The sequence below is a fragment of the Elephas maximus genome, chromosome X (genome assembly GCF_024166365.1).
Source record: "Elephas maximus indicus isolate mEleMax1 chromosome X, mEleMax1 primary haplotype, whole genome shotgun sequence".
NCBI lineage: Eukaryota > Metazoa > Chordata > Mammalia > Proboscidea > Elephantidae > Elephas > Elephas maximus.
In genome coordinates this window covers 110,036,452-110,054,996 of record NC_064846.1, presented here as the reverse complement: position 1 = coordinate 110,054,996, position 18,545 = coordinate 110,036,452, and the positions used below count along the sequence as shown (strand labels likewise).

Below are 18,545 nucleotides of genomic sequence, written 5' to 3'. Positions count from 1 at the left end.
ATGTGGTATTTCTATTTCTAGTTTTCAAAGAAAGTGTCTTATCGTTTTCCAAAATGGTTGTACCATTTTGCATTCCCACCAGCAGTGCGTAAGAGTTCCAGTCTCCCGGCAGCCTCTCCAACATTTGTTATTTTTTGTTTTTTTTGATTCATGCCTGTGATGTCGGGGTGCGATGGTATCTCATTGTGGTTTTGATTCGCATTTCTCTTGGCTAGTAATCGTGAGCATTTCCTCATGTGTTTTGAATGTCTTCTTGAATGTCTTCTCTTGAATGTCTTCTCTGGCGAAGTGTCTGTTCATTTCCTTTGCCAAGGCTGTAACTGGCACATCTTTCTCCCATGGAGCTGCTGGTGGTTTCGAACTGCCAACCTTTTGGTTAGCAGTAGATCGCTTTATCCACTGTGACACCAGGGCTCCTTCACTGGTGTATACACACAGTTTATTTGTTTTAAGTAATGGAAAACCTCTCAAAATAAAACTTCAAAGTCTTTGATGATTTATTAGCCTATTATCTGCTCTTTAAAATGAATTCTGATTAAAAATCTTTAAACCTTAGTTTTCTTTTTATTTTTAAAGTGCTTTTGCCATTTCATGTTCTGCGTCACGCTTTCAAAGTATTTCTTCACATTTTATAAATGTATTTTTTCCTTCACTGTTATCAATAAGCATCTCAACCAAGGTCTTGCTTTTCACTTTGATTGTCCAGGAGCCAGTTTGATTCTGATATGAACCATTTGTGAACAGAAGCTTGATATTTAAGAAACACTCTGCATTAGGTTCTTACTGATGGGCAAATGAAAAAGTGATGAGCAGTTAATGCAAACACCATTTGAAGAATCAAGTACTCAGACATGTTAATTGGGTTGTTGTTCTTATTGTTGTTAGGTGCCTCTGAGTCGCTTCCGACTCATAGTGACCCTATGTACAACAGAAGGAAACACTGCCAGGCCCTGTGAAACTCTCACAGTCATTGATACAATTGAGCCCATTGTTGCAGCCACTGCGTCAATCCATCTCATTGAGGGTCTTCCTCATTATCGCTAACCTTCTATCTTACCGAGCATGATGTCCGTCTTAAGGGACTAGTCCCTCTTGATAATATGTCCAAAGTACCTGAGATGAAGTCTCACCACACTTGCTTCCAAGGAGCACTCTGCCTGTACTTCTCCCAAGATAGATTTGTTCATTCTTCTGGCAGTCCATGGTATGTTCAATATTCCTCACCAACACCGTAATTCAAAGGCATCAATTCTTCTTTGGTCTTCCTTATTTATTGGCCTGATTTCCCATGCATATGAGGCAACTGAAAATACCATGGCTTGGGTCAGGTGCTCCTTATTCCTCAAAGTGACATCTTTGCTTTTTAACACCTTAAAGAGGTCTTTTGCAACAGATTGGCCAAATACAATACATCCTTTGATTTCTTGACTGCTGCTTCTAAGGACGCTGATTGTGGGTACGAGCAAAATGAAATCCTGGACAACTTCAATATAGTCTCCATTTATCACAATATTGTTTACGGGTCCAATGGTGAAGATTTTTGTTTTCTATTTATATGTTGAGGTGTAATCCGTACTGAAGGCTGTCGGGCTTATCGTCTGTTTTTTTGATTAGTGCCAGTGATGTCGCGGTGAGATGGTACCTCATTGTGGTTTTGATTTGCATTTCTCTAATGGCTAGAGATTGCGAGCATTTCCTCATGTGTCTCTTAGCCTCTTGAATGTGTTCTTTGGTGAAGTGCTGTTCATTTCCTTTGCCAAGGCTAGAACTGGCACATCTTTCTCCCATGGAGCCGCTGGTGGTTTTGAATCAGATGTTCATTAGTAAGTGTTTCAAGTCTTCTTCACTTTCAGCAAGCAAGGTTGTGTCATCGGCACATCACCGGTTGTTAATGAGTCTTCCTCCAATCCTGACCATGCATTCTTCTTCATATAGCCCAGCTCCTTGGATTATTTGCTCAGTATACAGATGGAATAAGTATGGTGAAAGGATACAACCCTGATGCACATCTTTCCTGGTTTTAAACCACGCAGTATCCCCTTGTTCTGTTTGAACAACTGTCTCTTGGTCTATGTACAGGTTCTGCATGAGCACAATTAAGTGTTCTGGAATTCCCGCTCTTTGTAACGTTATCCATAATTTGTTATGATCCACACACTCCAATGTCTTTGCATAGTCAATGAAACACACTTACAAACATCTTTCTTGTATTCTCTGCTTTCCACCAAGATCCATCTGACATTAATAATGATATCCCTGGTTCCATGTCCTTTCCTGAATTTGGCTTGAATTTCTGTCAGTTTCCTGCTCATGTACTGCTGCAGCCTGTTTTGAATGATTTTCAGTGAAAATTTACTTGTGTGTGATATTAATGATATCATTTAATAATATCTGCATTCTGTTGGCTCACCTTTCTTTGGAATGGGTACAAATATGGATCTCTTGAGTTGGTTGACCACATAGCCGTCTTCCAAATTTCTTGGCATGGACGAGCGAGCTCTCCAGCATCACATCTCTTTGTTGAAACATCTCAGTTGGTATTCCGTCAATTCCTGGAGGCTTCAGTGGAGCCCTTTTGGCCCAGTGATTAAGCATCCTGCTGCTAACCAAAAGGTCGGCAGTTTGAAAACACCGGCCGCTGTTCGGAAACTCTATCAGGCAATTCTACTCTGTCCAATAGGGTCACTATGAGTTGGAATCAACAGCAGTGGGTTTGGTTTTGGTTTGGTTCAGTGCAGCTTGGACTTCTTCCTTCAATACCATTCGTTGGTGATCATTTGCTACCTCCTGAAATGGTTGAATGTCGACAAATTCTTTTGGTACAGTGACTCTGCATATTCCTTCCACGTGCTTTTAATGTTTCTTGTGTCATTCAATATTTTGCACATAGAATCCTTCAAAATTGCAACTTGAGGCTTGAATTTTTCCTTCATTTCTATCAGGTTGAGAAATGCTGAGCACGTTTGTCCTTTTGGTTTTCTAATTCCAGGTCTTTGCACATTACATTATAATATTTTACTTTGGCTTCTCGAGCCGCCCTTTGAAAACTTCTGTTCAGCTATTTTACTTCATCATCTCTCCCATTTGCTTTAGCTACTCTATGGTCAAGAACAAGTTTCATAGTCTCTTCTGACATTCATTTTGGTCTTTTCTTTCTTTCCTTTTGCTTTCTTCATGTAGGATGTCCTTGATGTCATCCCACAACTCTTCTGGTCTTCAACCATTAGTGTTCAATGTGTCAAATCTGTTTTTGAGATGGTCTCCAAATTCAGGTGAGATATACTCAAGGTTGTACTTTGGCTCTCACGGATTTGTTTTGATTTTCTTCAGCTTTAACTTAAACTTGCACGGGAGCAATTGATGGTCTGTTCCACAGTTGGCCCCGACCTGATTCTGACTGATGATATTGAGCTTTTCCATCATCTTTTTTCTACAGATGTAGTCGATTTGATTCCTGTGTTTTCCATTTGGTGAGTTCCATGTGTATAGCCACCGTTTATGTTGTTGAAAAAAGATATTTGAAATGAAGACATCGTTGGTCTAGCAACATTCTATCACGCGATGTCTGGTGTCATTTCTATCACCGAGGCCTTATTTTCCAGCTACTTCTCCTTCTTCTTTGTTTCCAACTTTCAAATTCCAATCACCAGTAATCATCAATGCATCTTGATTACATGTTTGATCAATTTCAGACTGGAGAAGTTGGTAAAAACTTCAATATCTGACTTAAACTGCGCCATTACCAAACAAATCCAATCAATTCCTGACCAAAGTCATCTTCTCACTGCTCATCTTTCAAGATCCCCTTCAAAGGGCCCATACCGGCCCTTGACAGACCTCTGGGGAAGTGCTTTTCTTTAGAGAGGTAAGACATGAGCAGGGCCAGCTGGGGCAAAAAGCAGCGGGTGGTCTGCCTAAAGAGCTCTCTTCAGTCTAGCCTGGAGAGTGAGGAGAGAGGCTGAGAAAGAAGAGCGACTTTCTGAGTCGCCTTGGTTTGGAAGCAGGGACCTTGCATGTGCATGTGCTGATTAAATAATGTGAAAACCAGTAACTTCCCTGCTGAGCAGGCTGCAGGAAAAAGCTTCTCTTCAGATAAGGTGGGATTTCAGGTGACCATCAGGTTTGTGAACTGTGATTACAGTCTTTTCATGCCAGGTCTACCCCCTGCGCTGAGCCTGAGTCCATAGTTCACCTCACAGACAACTCAGAATCAAAGCCTAGACCCAGTGAGGTCATCTGACTGCTGCCTTGGGCTGGTGGTGTGGGGGGCATGCTCCTCGCAGGAGTTTCAGGGAGGGGGATGGCAGTGAAGACAACAGTGAAATGGGCAGAAGAAAAAAGAGGATACTTCGCAGTCTCCATCCTCAGCAGGTCACAGGGATGAAAGAACAACAAAAATGCAGCATGCACCTTTCTGAGAAGTTATACCAGAGACTCAGGATGTTCCACAGACCTGGAGGTCAGAGAGTCCTTTCCTGCAAGGTTCCCCGCTGATCAGATAAATGGTACGGTCCTTCCCAGTCATGAGCTCTACTGGCAGACCCTGTGGGATTTTCCCAATGAGAATTTAGGCAGTAAGTCCTTAGTCCATTTTCTGGGCTCAGAAGTATGCTGGTCAGAGTACTTTCCATAGGGAAAGGACAGTGCAGAGGAGTTCATTTATTGAAATCCAATTCCTTGCAGCCCGTGGGAAAGTATGGAGCTTGCAGTTGGGAGGCAATCAGGGCGTGGAGGAAGTCTTGGGGTGGCTGTGCCATTCCTGAGTGAGGTTTAGGTTTTTGTTTTGTTTTTACTAGAAAGAAACAGATAAAGGAAAGCCCACAGAAACTTTGAGGGAAAACAGGAGCTTAAACTAACAGGGTCCAGGCATCTTCAGAAATTTTTACATTATGGGAGGGGGCAATTTTCCATGGTGCGGTAGATGTCAAGTTCCTCAAAAGCAGGGCTGGTTTCTAGGTGAAAACAGATTTTACATCAGCCTCCTCCTCCACCACCTCCCGGCTGGACCAGGGGGAAACACTTACTTGTATTTTCAGGAAATAGAAATCTTGGCTCTGGCTCAGGGTCTTCTACCAGAGCATGGGAGGCAGGGGTGAGGGACACAGGGGATAAGAATGGCAACTTCTTGCTGCCCGCCCACTCCCCCACCCCCACAGTCTCTCTTTTCTTTTGCAAGGGTTCAGGAGTTACCCTAAGGGGCTCACTCTCAGTGCCAATGGGAGGACGTGTTCCCCGGTAGGTCCCTCCCAGCCCGTGCCCTCTGGAGAGCTCCCAAATTTCTCTCCCTGGTATAGGGAGCACTCCCTGGCTGGGAAGAGTTCCTTCAGAACCCAAAGAGTGTAAGTGAGCCTTTGCACAAAGCCAGGCTCTGAGTTGTTTGTAGCAAGTGAGAGAGCCCCTTGTAAGACAGCTTCCCAGGAGGTAGGCCTATGGAGCTTTGAAGTGAACAAATTTCAGATTACACATTTATATCTCACCATTGCCAGAGTGTCAGAGTTCAGAGAGTTGGAATAGGCAGCAGATGACAGAACAAGCATTTAAAGGATAATAAGCTCCCTTTCCGTATGAGGGGCCTCATGGATAAGGTCTCTGGGGGGCCTGGGATAGGAAGCCAGTCCAGTTCTGTGTGTGAATAGAAAACAATGCGTTAATTTGTCCTCTGTAATTTCTGAACACAAAATGCAAATATGCTCTTCCATTGGCAGTCCCAGGAAGAGAGCAATTAAAGATAAGGGATCTTCAAGTTATTTTTCCCTCGTGATTGTAGCGATGTCTTATTCTATTGAATATGCACACATCCAAAGAAAACAATAGGATTTAAATTAAAACCTCTCTCCTTCCCAGTAAGAGTTGCTGGGTCAATCATTAAGTAATGGATTGTTTGACACTTAAGAATGGCAAAAACTGTGTGCCATTTTCCCCCCATTAATTTTTGTCTATTTTGGAGTTTAAAATCAACTGTGAAAAAAGCTCAATTTAAGTACTTAAATTGCTATTATAAAATCCGTTGCCATCGAGCCGATTCCGACTCATAGCAACATTTCACCACCAGGGCCCCAAAATTGCTAATGTAGGTAGATATGTATACTTCGTAAGACTAGCAAAAGAATCTACTGCCCTGCTCCTCCCAGGGCATGGCTCTGTAGGGCAGGACTTCAAATGAAACACAAGCACTTTCGCTCCCTGTTTGGCAAAGGAGCAGCCACCAGCATCTAAGTTGTCTATTCTTGAGAACATTTGCTAGTTACACTTATGGTGGGAGAGGCAATCGCATCATAAAGCAGGGTTTTCCTTGCAGATGGAGCAGATAAAACCCAGGTAGGACTAGAGTGCAGGGCTCACATACCTAGACCCTAGGCACTTGACACCCCTTTGTGCCAGAGCCTGGATTTCCCAGCAAAATAAAGTGTAACCAGGAAGCGTGATGCACCATGGGACAGGATATGTCCCTCTCGTGTGATGTGCTTCATGGAACACGGGACTGATATGTCCTGTTTGCCATGGGCACCCCAGTTTGTCAAATAATAAAAAGCTACCTTCAGTGATTCGACATCCATTCCATTAGGGAAAAAAAACATGGCATCATCAAAAATTTCCAAAAAATTTACCCATGAAAGGGTTAAAATGAGCACAATATTATGCAGTCTCAGTAGAGGGTGCTGTAGGGACACTGAAGGAGGAAATGGATCTCCTGTGATTTCTGGCTGTAGAAAGGGGGGTCTGTAGTGTGAGCATGAGGACATCTGGAGCGCCCTGTTCTGGGCATGCATCCAGAACAACCATCCCAAGGTGAACTTACAGTGCCTGTGTGACCTACTGATCACCTTCCTGTGGCCTGAGGCCATTCTGTGCTCCAAACCTGCTGCCCACTGATTACCTCTGGTCATTTCCTTCCCCCTCCCCCATTACCAGGTTTATCTCCTGTAATCCTTGGCAGTTCAAATCCACCAGGCGCTCCTTGGAAACTCTATGGGGCAGTTCTACTCTGTCCTATCGGGTCGCTATGAGTCATCAGTGGGTTTGGCTTGGTTTTAATCCTCCCATCTCTGCAGCCCTCCCAACACTGAAGCCCTCCTGGCAGTCAGCACAGGAACACTCTGTGCTCCAGGCCTCCTACTGCACAAAGCACCCCTCTAACTCTGAATGTTCACACACTGGCCACCAGCTGTGGCTTGACAAAGCCACTTTGCTCTGCAGGGTTGCTTCCTTTTTGCTCTGCAACTGTGGACCAGCTCTGGCTCCAGCAAACCAACAAAATTCTCTACCATGCTATATTTCCTCCAATGAGGTTTGAACTCCAGCGTTGGGAAGGGGCCCCTTTTACAAGTTTGTCTTTCCTTGGGTATTCTCCCTCAGCCTTAGGGTACCATAGAGAGTTTTCTTACATCCTATGTGGTGCAAACAGTTAACATATTCAGCTGCTAACAAAAAGTTTGGCGCTTCAAGTCCACCCAGAGGCACATCGGAAGAAAGGCCTGGCAATCTACTTCCGAAAAAACAGCTATTGAAAACCCTATAGAGCCACAATTCTACTCTGACACACAAAGGGGTCACCATGAGGTGGCATCAGACTTGACAGCAACAGGTTGGTACATATCACTTATGTCCAATATATTACAATTTTATCATAAGTTTAATAATTCGTACTTTAATGTCCTGATTGGATCCACATTGCTACAGCTATCTTCACAACATCTATAGCACACATCATCCTTAACAGAGAATCGCCGAAAGTTTTGTCTTCGAGAGTAGCATCCAGACAAGGGTGTCCACTATCACTTCTATTCAACAGTGTCCCAACGAGTACAGTAAGGCAAGAAAAAGAAATGCAATGTTTGAAAAGGGAGAAGTAAAACTGGCATTGTTTGCAGATGATACGATTGTGTACATAAAATTTTACAAGTATTTACAGACAAATTATTACACTCAATAAGAGAGTTCAGACGTTTGTAGGTTACGAAACCAACATACAAACACGCTATTTACCAGCAACGTGGTAAACATACTAAACATGCTATTTACCAGCAACAAATTTAGAAAATAGAAATGTATTTGCAAAACGTGAAGTACCCTGGCTTTTACTTATCTCTTATGGGAAAAAATATTGTTGGGACACGTTAAAGAAAATTTTATTAAAAGGAGTGATAAACCACATTCGCTCATCAAAGATTCAAAAGTTGAAAAAATCCTAATTAAAATTCCATCCAAACTTGTGGTTGAACTTGTTATGTCAAATTAATAATCTAAATGGAATTGAAAAAGGTGAAAAATCTCCAGGACATTTTTGAAAGAACAAGGTATGATTGGCTTGCATCAAATATCAGAATTGCCTATAGATCTGTGGTGCTTAAGACAGTGTGGTATTACAGAGACAGATGAATAGAGCCAAGGTACTTAATAGAGAGTATTAAGTATCTACACATAGGTAGATACTTGATTTATAACAGATATGCCACTACAAATCAGTTAGAAAAGGGCAGACTACTCAATAAGTGGTTTACTGAGGCACATGAATATCCACATTAAAAAAAAAAAAACCCGACTCAACATTATATGCACACATCAGTTGCATTGTTTTGGCTACCCTGTCAATCCATCTCATCCAGGGTTTCCCTCATTTTTGATGACCCTTTTTTTTTTTTTTTTATTTTACCAACCATGATGTCCTCCTCTCTAGCATTGGTCTTACCTGATGATGTGTCCAAAGTCAGCGAGCCAAAGTCTCGCCATTCTTGCTTCTACGGTGCATTCTGGTTGTATTTCTTTAAGACTGATTTGTTCATTCATTATAAACATTAATTCGTTATAAATCAGAAAGTACACGATGGAAAATAGAATGAATACACAAATGGGTAAAAGACTTGGATTTCAATAGGCCTTTTACAGAAGACAAAATCCAGAAGACCCTTAAGCTTGGAAACATGCTAAAATTTAATACTAACTTGAACATTGCACACACACCAGGCTGGCAAAAATTAAATTCTGTCAATCCTTGGTGTAGGTGAGGATATGGAGCAGCAAGAACTCTCTGCGTTGCTGGTGGGATTGTAATTGGCACAACCACTATAGAAAACAATTTGACATTATGAAGCTGAAGACATGCATACCCTCTGGCCCAGTGACTCTATTCTTGGGTTTATACCCTAGAGAAACTTCTACACACGTGCCTTATGAGAAGGGTACAAAAATGTTCCTTGCAGCATTGTTCATAATTATAGTAAAAAACTAGAAACAATGCTAGGATCCATCCACTGTAGAATGGTATGATCATACCATAGTCATTTTTCTGTAATCATGCAATGGAATAATATTCAACACTGGAGACAAAGGGTCTACAGCTACTGTGAACAACATGGATGAGTCTCACAAATATAATAATCATTGAAAGAAACAAAAAAAAGAGAATCATTCAAAAGTGATACATACGAAAGTGATAAAACTATAGAGAAAAGCACTGAAATGATCAACACCAAGTCAGAATAGTGACTATATCCGTATGGGAGGCAGTGGGTTGTGATTTGGAGGAGTACACAGTGGGCTTCTGGAAGGCTGGCAATGGTCTGTTTCTTGATCTTGGGCCTGGTGATATAGGTGTTTGCTTTTATAACTGTCTAAACTGTACATACGCATTTTGGGCCCTCTTCTGTATCTCATATTTAAGAAGTGTAAAAGAAAAAGATTTTTAAATGTAAGAGAAAGAAGTGAAGCAATTTTGAAGATGTTTGAATTTTTTATGGATGGAGAAATTGATCTTCTAATCAAGACACAAGTGGCTTATTACATTTAAAAGAGGGGAAACATGGATTATTTAAGCTATACCATAAGACCCAAAGAAGTTGCCATGGAGTCTATTCTGACTCATGGCGACCTCATGTGTGTCAGAGTAGCACTGTGCTGCATAGGGTTTTCAATGGCTGATTTTTTCAGAAGTAGATTGGCAGGCCTTTCTTTCCAGGTATCTCTAGGTGAACTCAAACCTCCAAGCTTTCGGTTAGCAGCCGAGTATGTTAAGCATTTGCACCACCCAGGGATATTTAAACTATAGGTACTCATCATCTAGCCATTACTCTAAATCTTTTTCTTTCTAGACATTTTACCGTATATTTGAATCAATTTCCAACTCACTGATGACAAATTGGAGGATTGTCATCATAATTAATAAGATTGTTAGGCCGAGTCCATTACAGTGAGGCTGGACCACCACACTTAAATGGGAGCAAGGCACCCCAGGGATATTGGAGGAGGTCATCTGTACGGCTTTTCTTGGTAGAGTCTATTGCAGTGACTTAGGGTTTGACCTTATCACATTTGACTGGTACATCCTGTCCAGAGACCCGCACTCCCTGGAGAATTCAGAGTATGCTGAGGAATGTGCTCATTGTGCTTCGAGACTGGCATGAAATTCACCACGGGTGTAACAGAAGGTGGTAGGGCAAAGAGTTGGTTGTGCACTGTATAGGGAGAACCCGGAAGCGGGTTGAGATTTTCCAGATTTCAGTGTGAATTGTTTCATCGTCCAGACTTTGCATATTTAGGCTGAACAGTGCTAATCTGTTTCAGCCCCATCTCTTACTCCTTCTAATCAGTACAAATTTCCCCTGGGACCTTGCTCAAGACAGTTCTGGGTGTTGAAGTTGCGGGGGGTGGGGGGTACGTTTTCAGTAGAAACGCTAGCACAGTTTATTCTCCCAGGAACTTTCTGCCATCCATCTATCCATGCATCCATCACTTCATCCAGCAGTTCTGGGCACGTAGCAAGAACTAGAGCCCATGCTTAGCACTAAAGGGGCTAAAAAACAAAAAAGGCTAGGGGAGTGTCTATTTATGGTAGATACATCGAGGCATGGATTTAAGTTGCTTTTAGCAGATAGATACCTATCTATTCCAGTATCCGTTTACTGAAAGAGCTGTCATTTCCCCATTACCCTTTTGATTACCTAATAATATTAATTGTGGAAATTATTTATGTACATACCAGGCTCTGCCTCTGGGCTTTCTATTCTGTTCCAGAAACCCGTTTTATCTCGTGTGAGTACCAGAATATTTAAATCACTGTGGCGTTAAATACGTTTTAATATCTGATAGGGCCGGTTTCTGCGCATTGCACATTTTTTTCCCTTCAGGAACGTGTTCGGGCCCGCGGCAGGGGGCGGGGTCGCGCCTCCTCCGCTGCTCTGGTTCCAGCGGAGCCTCACGGACACCGACATGGAAATCCCGAGGTTGCTCCCGGCTCGCGGGACACTACAAGGCGGCGGCGGCGGCAGCGGGCCCGCGGGCGGCCGGGCGCACGGAGGGCCTGATCCACGGGCTGGCCAGGGCCCCGCGCGCCGCCTCCTACTGCTCCGGGGACCCCAAGATGGCGGGCCCGGGCGGCGGCGCAAGCAGACTCGCGCAGTCTCACCAGGCCAGGGCCCGAGCCCGCTGGCGCCGAGGCCGGATCACGCTGGTGGCGGCGACGACTTCTTCCTTCTGCTGCTGGACCCGGTGGGTGGCCACGTGGAGACCGCGGGCGCCGGCCAGGCCGCAGGGCCGGTGTGGAGGGAGGAGGCCGCGCCAGGCCCGGGACTCCAGGGACGCGAGCGCGGCGCGAACCCCGCGGGCCGCCCTGAGCTGGGCCCCTGCTGCCCGTCCGCGAGCCCCGCCCCGGCCCCGGCCCCGATCCCCGCCCCAAGCCCGGGCCCCGCCGCGGCCTTCGCTGGCACCGTCACCATCCACAACCAAGACCTGGTGGTGCGCTTCGAGAACGGGGTCCTCACCCTGGCCACGCCCCCGCCACCCGCCTGGGAGCCCGGGGTCGCGCCCGCCCCGCAGGCCGGGGGTCTGATCATCGCGCAGCCGGGCGAGCCACACGCCGCGCAGCCCGGCGACTGCCCCGAGCTGCCGCCCGACCTCTTGCTGGCGGAGCCGCCGGAGCCTGCGTCTGCTCCGGCGCCCGAGGAGGGGGCGGAGGGCCTGGCCGCCGCCGAGGGCCCCCGCGGATCGCTGGGCCCGGGCCCAAGCATGGTGCTGTACGTGTGCCCAGAGGCGCAGTGCGGGCAGACCTTCGCCAAGAAGCACCAGCTGAAGGTGCACCTGCTGACACACAGCAGCAGCCAGGGCCAGAGGCCCTTCAAGTGCCCCTTGGGCGGCTGCGGCTGGACCTTCACCACTTCGTACAAGCTCAAGCGGCACCTGCAGTCGCACGACAAACTGCGGCCCTTTGGCTGCCCGGCGGAGGGCTGTGGCAAGAGCTTCACCACCGTGTACAACCTCAAGGCGCACATGAAAGGCCACGAGCAGGAGAACTCATTCAAGTGCGAGGTGTGCGAGGAGAGCTTCCCCACGCAGGCCAAGCTGAGCGTCCACCAGCGCAGCCACTTTGAGCCAGAGAGGCCCTACCAGTGCGCGTTTTCCGGCTGCAAGAAGACATTTATCACAGTGAGTGCCCTGTTTTCCCATAACCGCGCCCATTTCAGGGAACAGGAACTCTTTTCCTGCTCCTTTCCTGGCTGCAGCAAACAGTATGACAAGGCCTGTAGGCTGAAAATTCACCTTCGGAGCCACACCGGCGAGAGACCTTTCCTTTGTGACTTTGATGGCTGTGGCTGGAACTTCACCAGCATGTCCAAACTCTTAAGGCACAAAAGGAAACACGAGGATGACCGGAGGTTCACGTGCCCTGTGGAAGGCTGTGGGAAATCTTTCACCAGGGCGGAGCATCTGAAAGGTCACAGCATAACCCACTTGGGCACAAAGCCTTTTGTGTGCCCCGTGGAAGGCTGCTGTGCCAGATTCTCCGCTCGCAGTAGTCTGTACATTCACTCCAAGAAACACCTGCAGGATGTGGACACTTGGAAAAGCCGTTGTCCAGTCTCCACTTGTAATAAACTCTTCACATCCAAGCACAGTATGAAGACTCACATGGCCAAAAGGCACAACCTCGGCCAGGATCTCTTAGCTCAGCTAGAAGCTTCGAATTCTCTTACGCCCAGCAGTGAACTTACCAGCCAGGGACAGAGTGATCTCAGTGATGCAGACCTAGTGTCTCTCTTCTCTGATGTGCCTGGCAGTGGTTCCGCTGCAATGCTGGACACAGCCTTGGTGAACTCTGGAATCTTGACAATTGATGTGGCTTCTGTGAGTTCAACTCTGGCAGGGAACCTCCCTCCTAATAATTCCTTAGGGCAGGCTGTGGACCCCCGGGCCTTGATGGCCACCAGTGACCTTCCTCAAAGCCTGGATACCTCTCTCTTTTTTGGAACAACGGCCACAGGTTTTCAGCAGAGCACCTTAGATATGGATGATGTCCCAAGTGTAAGTGCAGGGCCATTGGGATCTCTAGGCTCTTTGGCTATAAAGAACTCTAGTCAAGAGCCCCAAGCTCTGACCCCCAGCAATAAATTAACAGTGGACACAGATGCTCTAACTCCTTCAAGCGCCCTTTGTGACAACAGTGTCTCAGAACTACTGACGCCAACCAAAGTGGAATGGAATGTACATCCTGACTCTGACTTCTTTGAACGGGAGGAAGAAACCCCGTTTGGGTTCTCCAGTCCAGCTGGAAACTGTAGTTCTCAGAAAGAAACAGATCTTACCACAGTGACTGGCAGCGCATTTTTGGTATGAACTGTATTATTCATTCATCATCCCTTGGCTTGCTTCTGTTAAACACTCAGTTTGGAGGATATGCTGGACAAAATGTTTAAATGCAGTCATTTGTTACTGGTTTGCAAAAGAATAGATCCCTGCGGTATAAGTTGGAGATTTAAATTCTGATCTTGAGTCTGAAACTGACAAGTTTTGTGACCTTGAGCAAGTCACTTAACCCATCTGAGCCTTAATTTCCTTATTTATAAAGTGAGGGGGTTTGCATAGATTGTTTATAACATTCTTTTCAGCTCTGTGATTCCATGATAATATATATGTTTCTTTCCTTGAAAATAATTAGGACTTTTTTTCAGTGATGATGTGGCATGTGCTTTTTTTCCTATAAATATTTCAAATATACTCTGCATCCAGCTTCAACAATTATCAACTCATAATCTTTTTTAGCTACATCCCACTCACTCCCCTTCCTCCAGTATTATTTTGAAACAAATAGCTGACATCACATCATTGTACATTACTAAACATTCAGTATATATCTCTAAAAGGTAAGGGCTCTTTCGAGATACAGTTACAGTTGTCACATTTAAAGTTACTAGTAATTCCTTAATATCGATAAATGCAGTCAGGTTTCAGATTTCTCATTGTCTCTTAAATGCTGTCTGTTTTAATCATTTTGATATTCATGATTCCTATAAATCTGTTGTGTTTTTTTTTTAATCTATGTTACCCTTTCATGTCTTTTTTTTCCTTGTAATTTTATTTGTTGAAGAAATGAGTTTGTTTCTTTTGTAGTATTTGTCACAGTCCAGGTTTTCCTGATTACATCTGTGTAGTGGCATGTAAGTTCCTCTACCCTCTATTTCCTCAAATTGGTAGTTGGATCTAGAGGCTTGATAAAATTGAAATAGGATTGTTGGGGGAAAGAATATTTCATAGGTGGTGTTATATTCTTTTATTCGGTTGCACATAATGTCTGGTTTTCCCTCTCTTTGATATTAGCAGCTGATGATGATTCATGATTACCTGTGCTTCTGATGTGATGAGTTGTCCCTATTGAGTTACTAATCATCAGGGGAGGAGGAAATGCTGTTTAAGGTATTTATTAAAGTTTAACGGACATATTCAATGCCAAAATATTCTCTTAAGCAGTAGTAGAGCTAACAAGAAAAAAAAAAACTAAAAAAATGTGTTTGCTGTTTTCACTGTGTTTCTTCCTGCTATTTTTTGAGGATGGGAGGCTGTGGTGGTATTGTACAAAATGCCAGCCAGGACTTCCACATGGTGCAGACCTAGGGTCAAATTTGAGCTCTGTGGTTTTGAATAAATTAGTTTCACTACATCTCAGTTTCCTAGCACATCATTAGACTTTTCTTCTTTTTCAGTTTTTCATATGTAAGGGAAAATATGTGTTTTGGCATGTTTTGATGAACTTGTATCATCTTTTTACCCTCTCAGCCGTTCCTACTCTAAGGGAGAAATTAGGATCATTTAATCCTATTCATGTGCAAACAATAAAAGTTTATGAGGGTTAGGGTGAAATAAGCAAGTGGATCTCTTTTTTCTCTCCCCCAAAAAATTGCTGTGAGGAAATGCTAGGAGTGCAGACATTGCCCATATTATTATCTGCATACCTCTCCATTTGATGAGTTTGTCACCATCTTAGCTCTCTTTTCAAAGTCAGGCTTCACTGTGATCGTGGAGCCTGATTTTCTGATCGTGGAGCCAGATTTTCCATGAAAGTCTTTGATAATGAAGCAGAGTAGGTTTCTTCCTCTCTGCACTCTGGAGAGCTCATTGTTTGAACTTTCCAGAGTTGGAAGGAAAGGCTGAATTGGATATTGTGTAAATAATTTCTGTCATATGTGAGTGTAGCATTTTGTAGTTTGTGGAGCATCTTAACTAATATCTCATTTGTTGTTCAGAATAACCCCGTGTGGTAGTTTTGGAATAGTCTGTTCTATGACTCATATTACAGTTTAGCCAACTCGCATTCCAACTGGGCTTTGGATTGTGACTGACAATTCTTTATATAGCGTAAAGCAAGGATGAAAAATTCTTTTCACCTCTCCCATTCTACTCATCCAACTTTCATGATTCATTCCCATTTCATATCTACCCGTAGTTGCTGTGTCACTTTACTTGGTTTCTGTTACCTTTTGCTTACTTTCTCACCACTCCACTCCCTTGTATGTGCATTCCAATCCTTGCCATACTTTTTGTTTTTATTTTTTAATGTATAGTTCTCTTTCATGCCACTATCTCTCAGCCATTCTCTTCATGGCCTATTTTCTTTCAATAATAACATTTACTGAGTGCGCACTACAGGTCTGTGTGTACAGTAAGAAGTTATGTTCTGAGCTTACATGATACTGTGTGTATATATGACTCAGATGATAGAGATTATTTTATATAATGTTTAGATGAGAAGTGGATTTCTGTTTCTTTATTAAATTTTTCTAAGTTTTGTCAAGGAATTCTGCTAAAACTCTCTTATTTGCTTTAACAAATACTAGTTTAGTAGTGTTTGCATGTGAGTGTCTGTGGATGACAGTTATTGTAGAACTTTGACAGTGCACTAAAATTTTTCCACTTTGAAATGTTTTTGCATGGTGTGTGTGTGCAGGTATACATACGCACACACACCAACACACATATTCTTAAGTGGTTGTATTCATTTAGTGAAAAAGCGAGAAGTAGATATACATGTGTAAATCCGAGAAATGCTCAGAGTTTCATTGCATCTACCCATTCAACAGTTTTACCCCTTAGGAAATACTTGTACTCAAAAAGTGCATTTCAAAATTATATTGTCATTCATTGAGGCCTTTTAAATAGATCACTATTTTTCATGTCTTACAGATAAGTATGTTAAGGTTAGAGATGAACACAAAGTCTCAAACACCAAATAAATTATTTAAATATGAAGAGAATTTAATACTTGTGACTTCATTTATTTAATTCCTTAAACAAGCTTCCTCCCAATTAAAAACACACACACCATAAACTATATAAATTTCCTAAGCATTCCTGGACTTTTCAAAGGACAAATGTTACCGTTTTCAAAGATGAAACCTTTTATTTGCCCAGGGGCTCACAGAGTTTCATTGAGCAAACTTGTTGAAATGATTTTTCTTTCCACACCATTTTCTAGCACAGCAGTGGAGAACAGCTTTATACTGAAGGTAAGAAGTTTAATTTCTGTTGGTGGTAAAGAAAGGTAGCCATCTTTCCTTTTAAATAATGGTACATGTTTTAATTTTATTCTGTTACCTTTCTTCTTCTCAGTCACTAGTTTATTAAAACTTACCACTTGAAAACACAGTAACAATGCCTTAAAAAGAAGTCTGCTTCTGGGGGCGCTATTAATCACATTGGTCATGAGTTTAAAATATATTAGCCTTGCCATTTTTACCAGCTAGTATAATTAACATAAATAGTAGTAGTAGGAGTGAAACATGGATAGCGCTTGAGGTTTAATTTTCTCCGTGACCTAAAATCTTCATGATCTTATCTAGGAAATATGAGAAGGCAGTTTGTTAGCTGGAGATTTCACTGTTTTTTTTTTTCAAATTAACAAACATTTCCTGAGAATCCTTCAGCAAAATGCAGCATAAGGTATTGGGGGTTTTATGAGAAGAGGCCTATGAAACCCTGACCCTTAAGGAGATCACGGTTGGTAGGAAGAGATACAAATATAATATGCAGTTGGAGAACAATAACTGAAAACTATTAATTTGTTACCAAAATGAATGAGAGGTGCAAGAACAGTAAGAATAAGATCATCCTAAGCACACATGAGACCCTGGGATCATTTTTCAATCGAAGAGTCAGATCATGAAAATGTTGTTTTAGAAAGGTTAATGTAATGGAGGTGTACATGTGGATTAGATAGGAGATACTGGAATAGGTAAATCAGTGAGAAAGATGTTTAACGATCCAGGTGTGCTGTGATGAAGCATGAAGCCTGGAGTAGAGTGGTGTCAGTGGGAATGGAAAAGACAAGGCAGATATTAGAGATATTTTCAAATTAAGGGAATATTACTTAGTGCCTCATTGAGAATATATATATGTATATATTACTATTTTATATATATATATATACAAGATCATAGAGAAAGAAATCAGGAATATGGACTTAGGTTTCTTTAGGGACTATAATAATCACATTTTCACTAACATAATGAGGAAACTAGTGAACAGGGTCCTTTTCCAGAATGAGTGTATAAAGATGGCATGTTTAGTTAAATGAAAATGGATTAATCATAGTTATCCCTACATAAGATATCCATATTGTGGTTTATCCACTTTCTAGAAGATAGCAGAGGGTCACTTCCTCTTTCTTGGTTCCCTGAGGCATGCTCACAACTACCTATAAAGTTCTGATCCTCTTACTTCCCTTTGAATTACCAGAAGCCTCGACACCTTGCTTGAATAATCTAGATCTTCACTGTCTGATATGATAGCTATTAGTAACGTGGAGCTATTTAGCACTTAAAATGTGGCTAGTATGACTGAGGGACTTAATTTTAATTTAATTAATTTTAATTTTTAAACTGAAGCCAGTATAAAATGTTTTTCTGTTAAATAACATTACTGTTTTGGCAGAATTAAATTTCACTTTAGCCATTCAAAATTTAGTATCTAAATTGAGATATGTTGTGAATATAAAATACAAACCAGATTTTGAAGACTCAGTTTAAAAAAATCTCAGTATTTTTATATTGGTTACATGTTGAATAATATTTTGGATATATTTGGTTAAATAAAATGTATTGATAAATTTAATTTCACCAGTTATTTTTATTATTTTAACGTGGCTACTAGAAAATTTAAAATTACACATGTGGCTCTCATTATATTTCTATTGGACAGTATTTACTTGGATGTTACATTCCTTCCCCAGACTACTCTGCATCAAAATGAGCTGTACTGTCTCTGCTGTTCATTTAGTGTCTTTT

General features: G+C 42.6%; 1 protein-coding gene across 1 annotated transcript; it reads left to right on the top strand.

Annotated features, from left to right (window-relative positions):
* The first annotated feature begins 11,112 nt into the window (after positions 1-11,112).
* On the top strand, positions 11,113-18,205 carry LOC126069517 (zinc finger X-linked protein ZXDB-like). Its single transcript, XM_049872976.1, has one exon. The coding sequence runs from the start codon at positions 11,206-11,208 to the stop codon at positions 13,603-13,605; it is 2,400 nt and encodes a 799-aa protein (XP_049728933.1). The 5' UTR covers positions 11,113-11,205; the 3' UTR covers positions 13,606-18,205.
* Positions 18,206-18,545: the final 340 nt, after the last annotated feature.

Bases quoted from the DNA above. Each gene is read 5' to 3' on its own strand.
- LOC126069517 (XM_049872976.1), top strand. From the start codon at position 11,206: ATGGAAATCCCGAGGTTGCTCCCGGCTCGCGGGACACTACAAGGCGGC.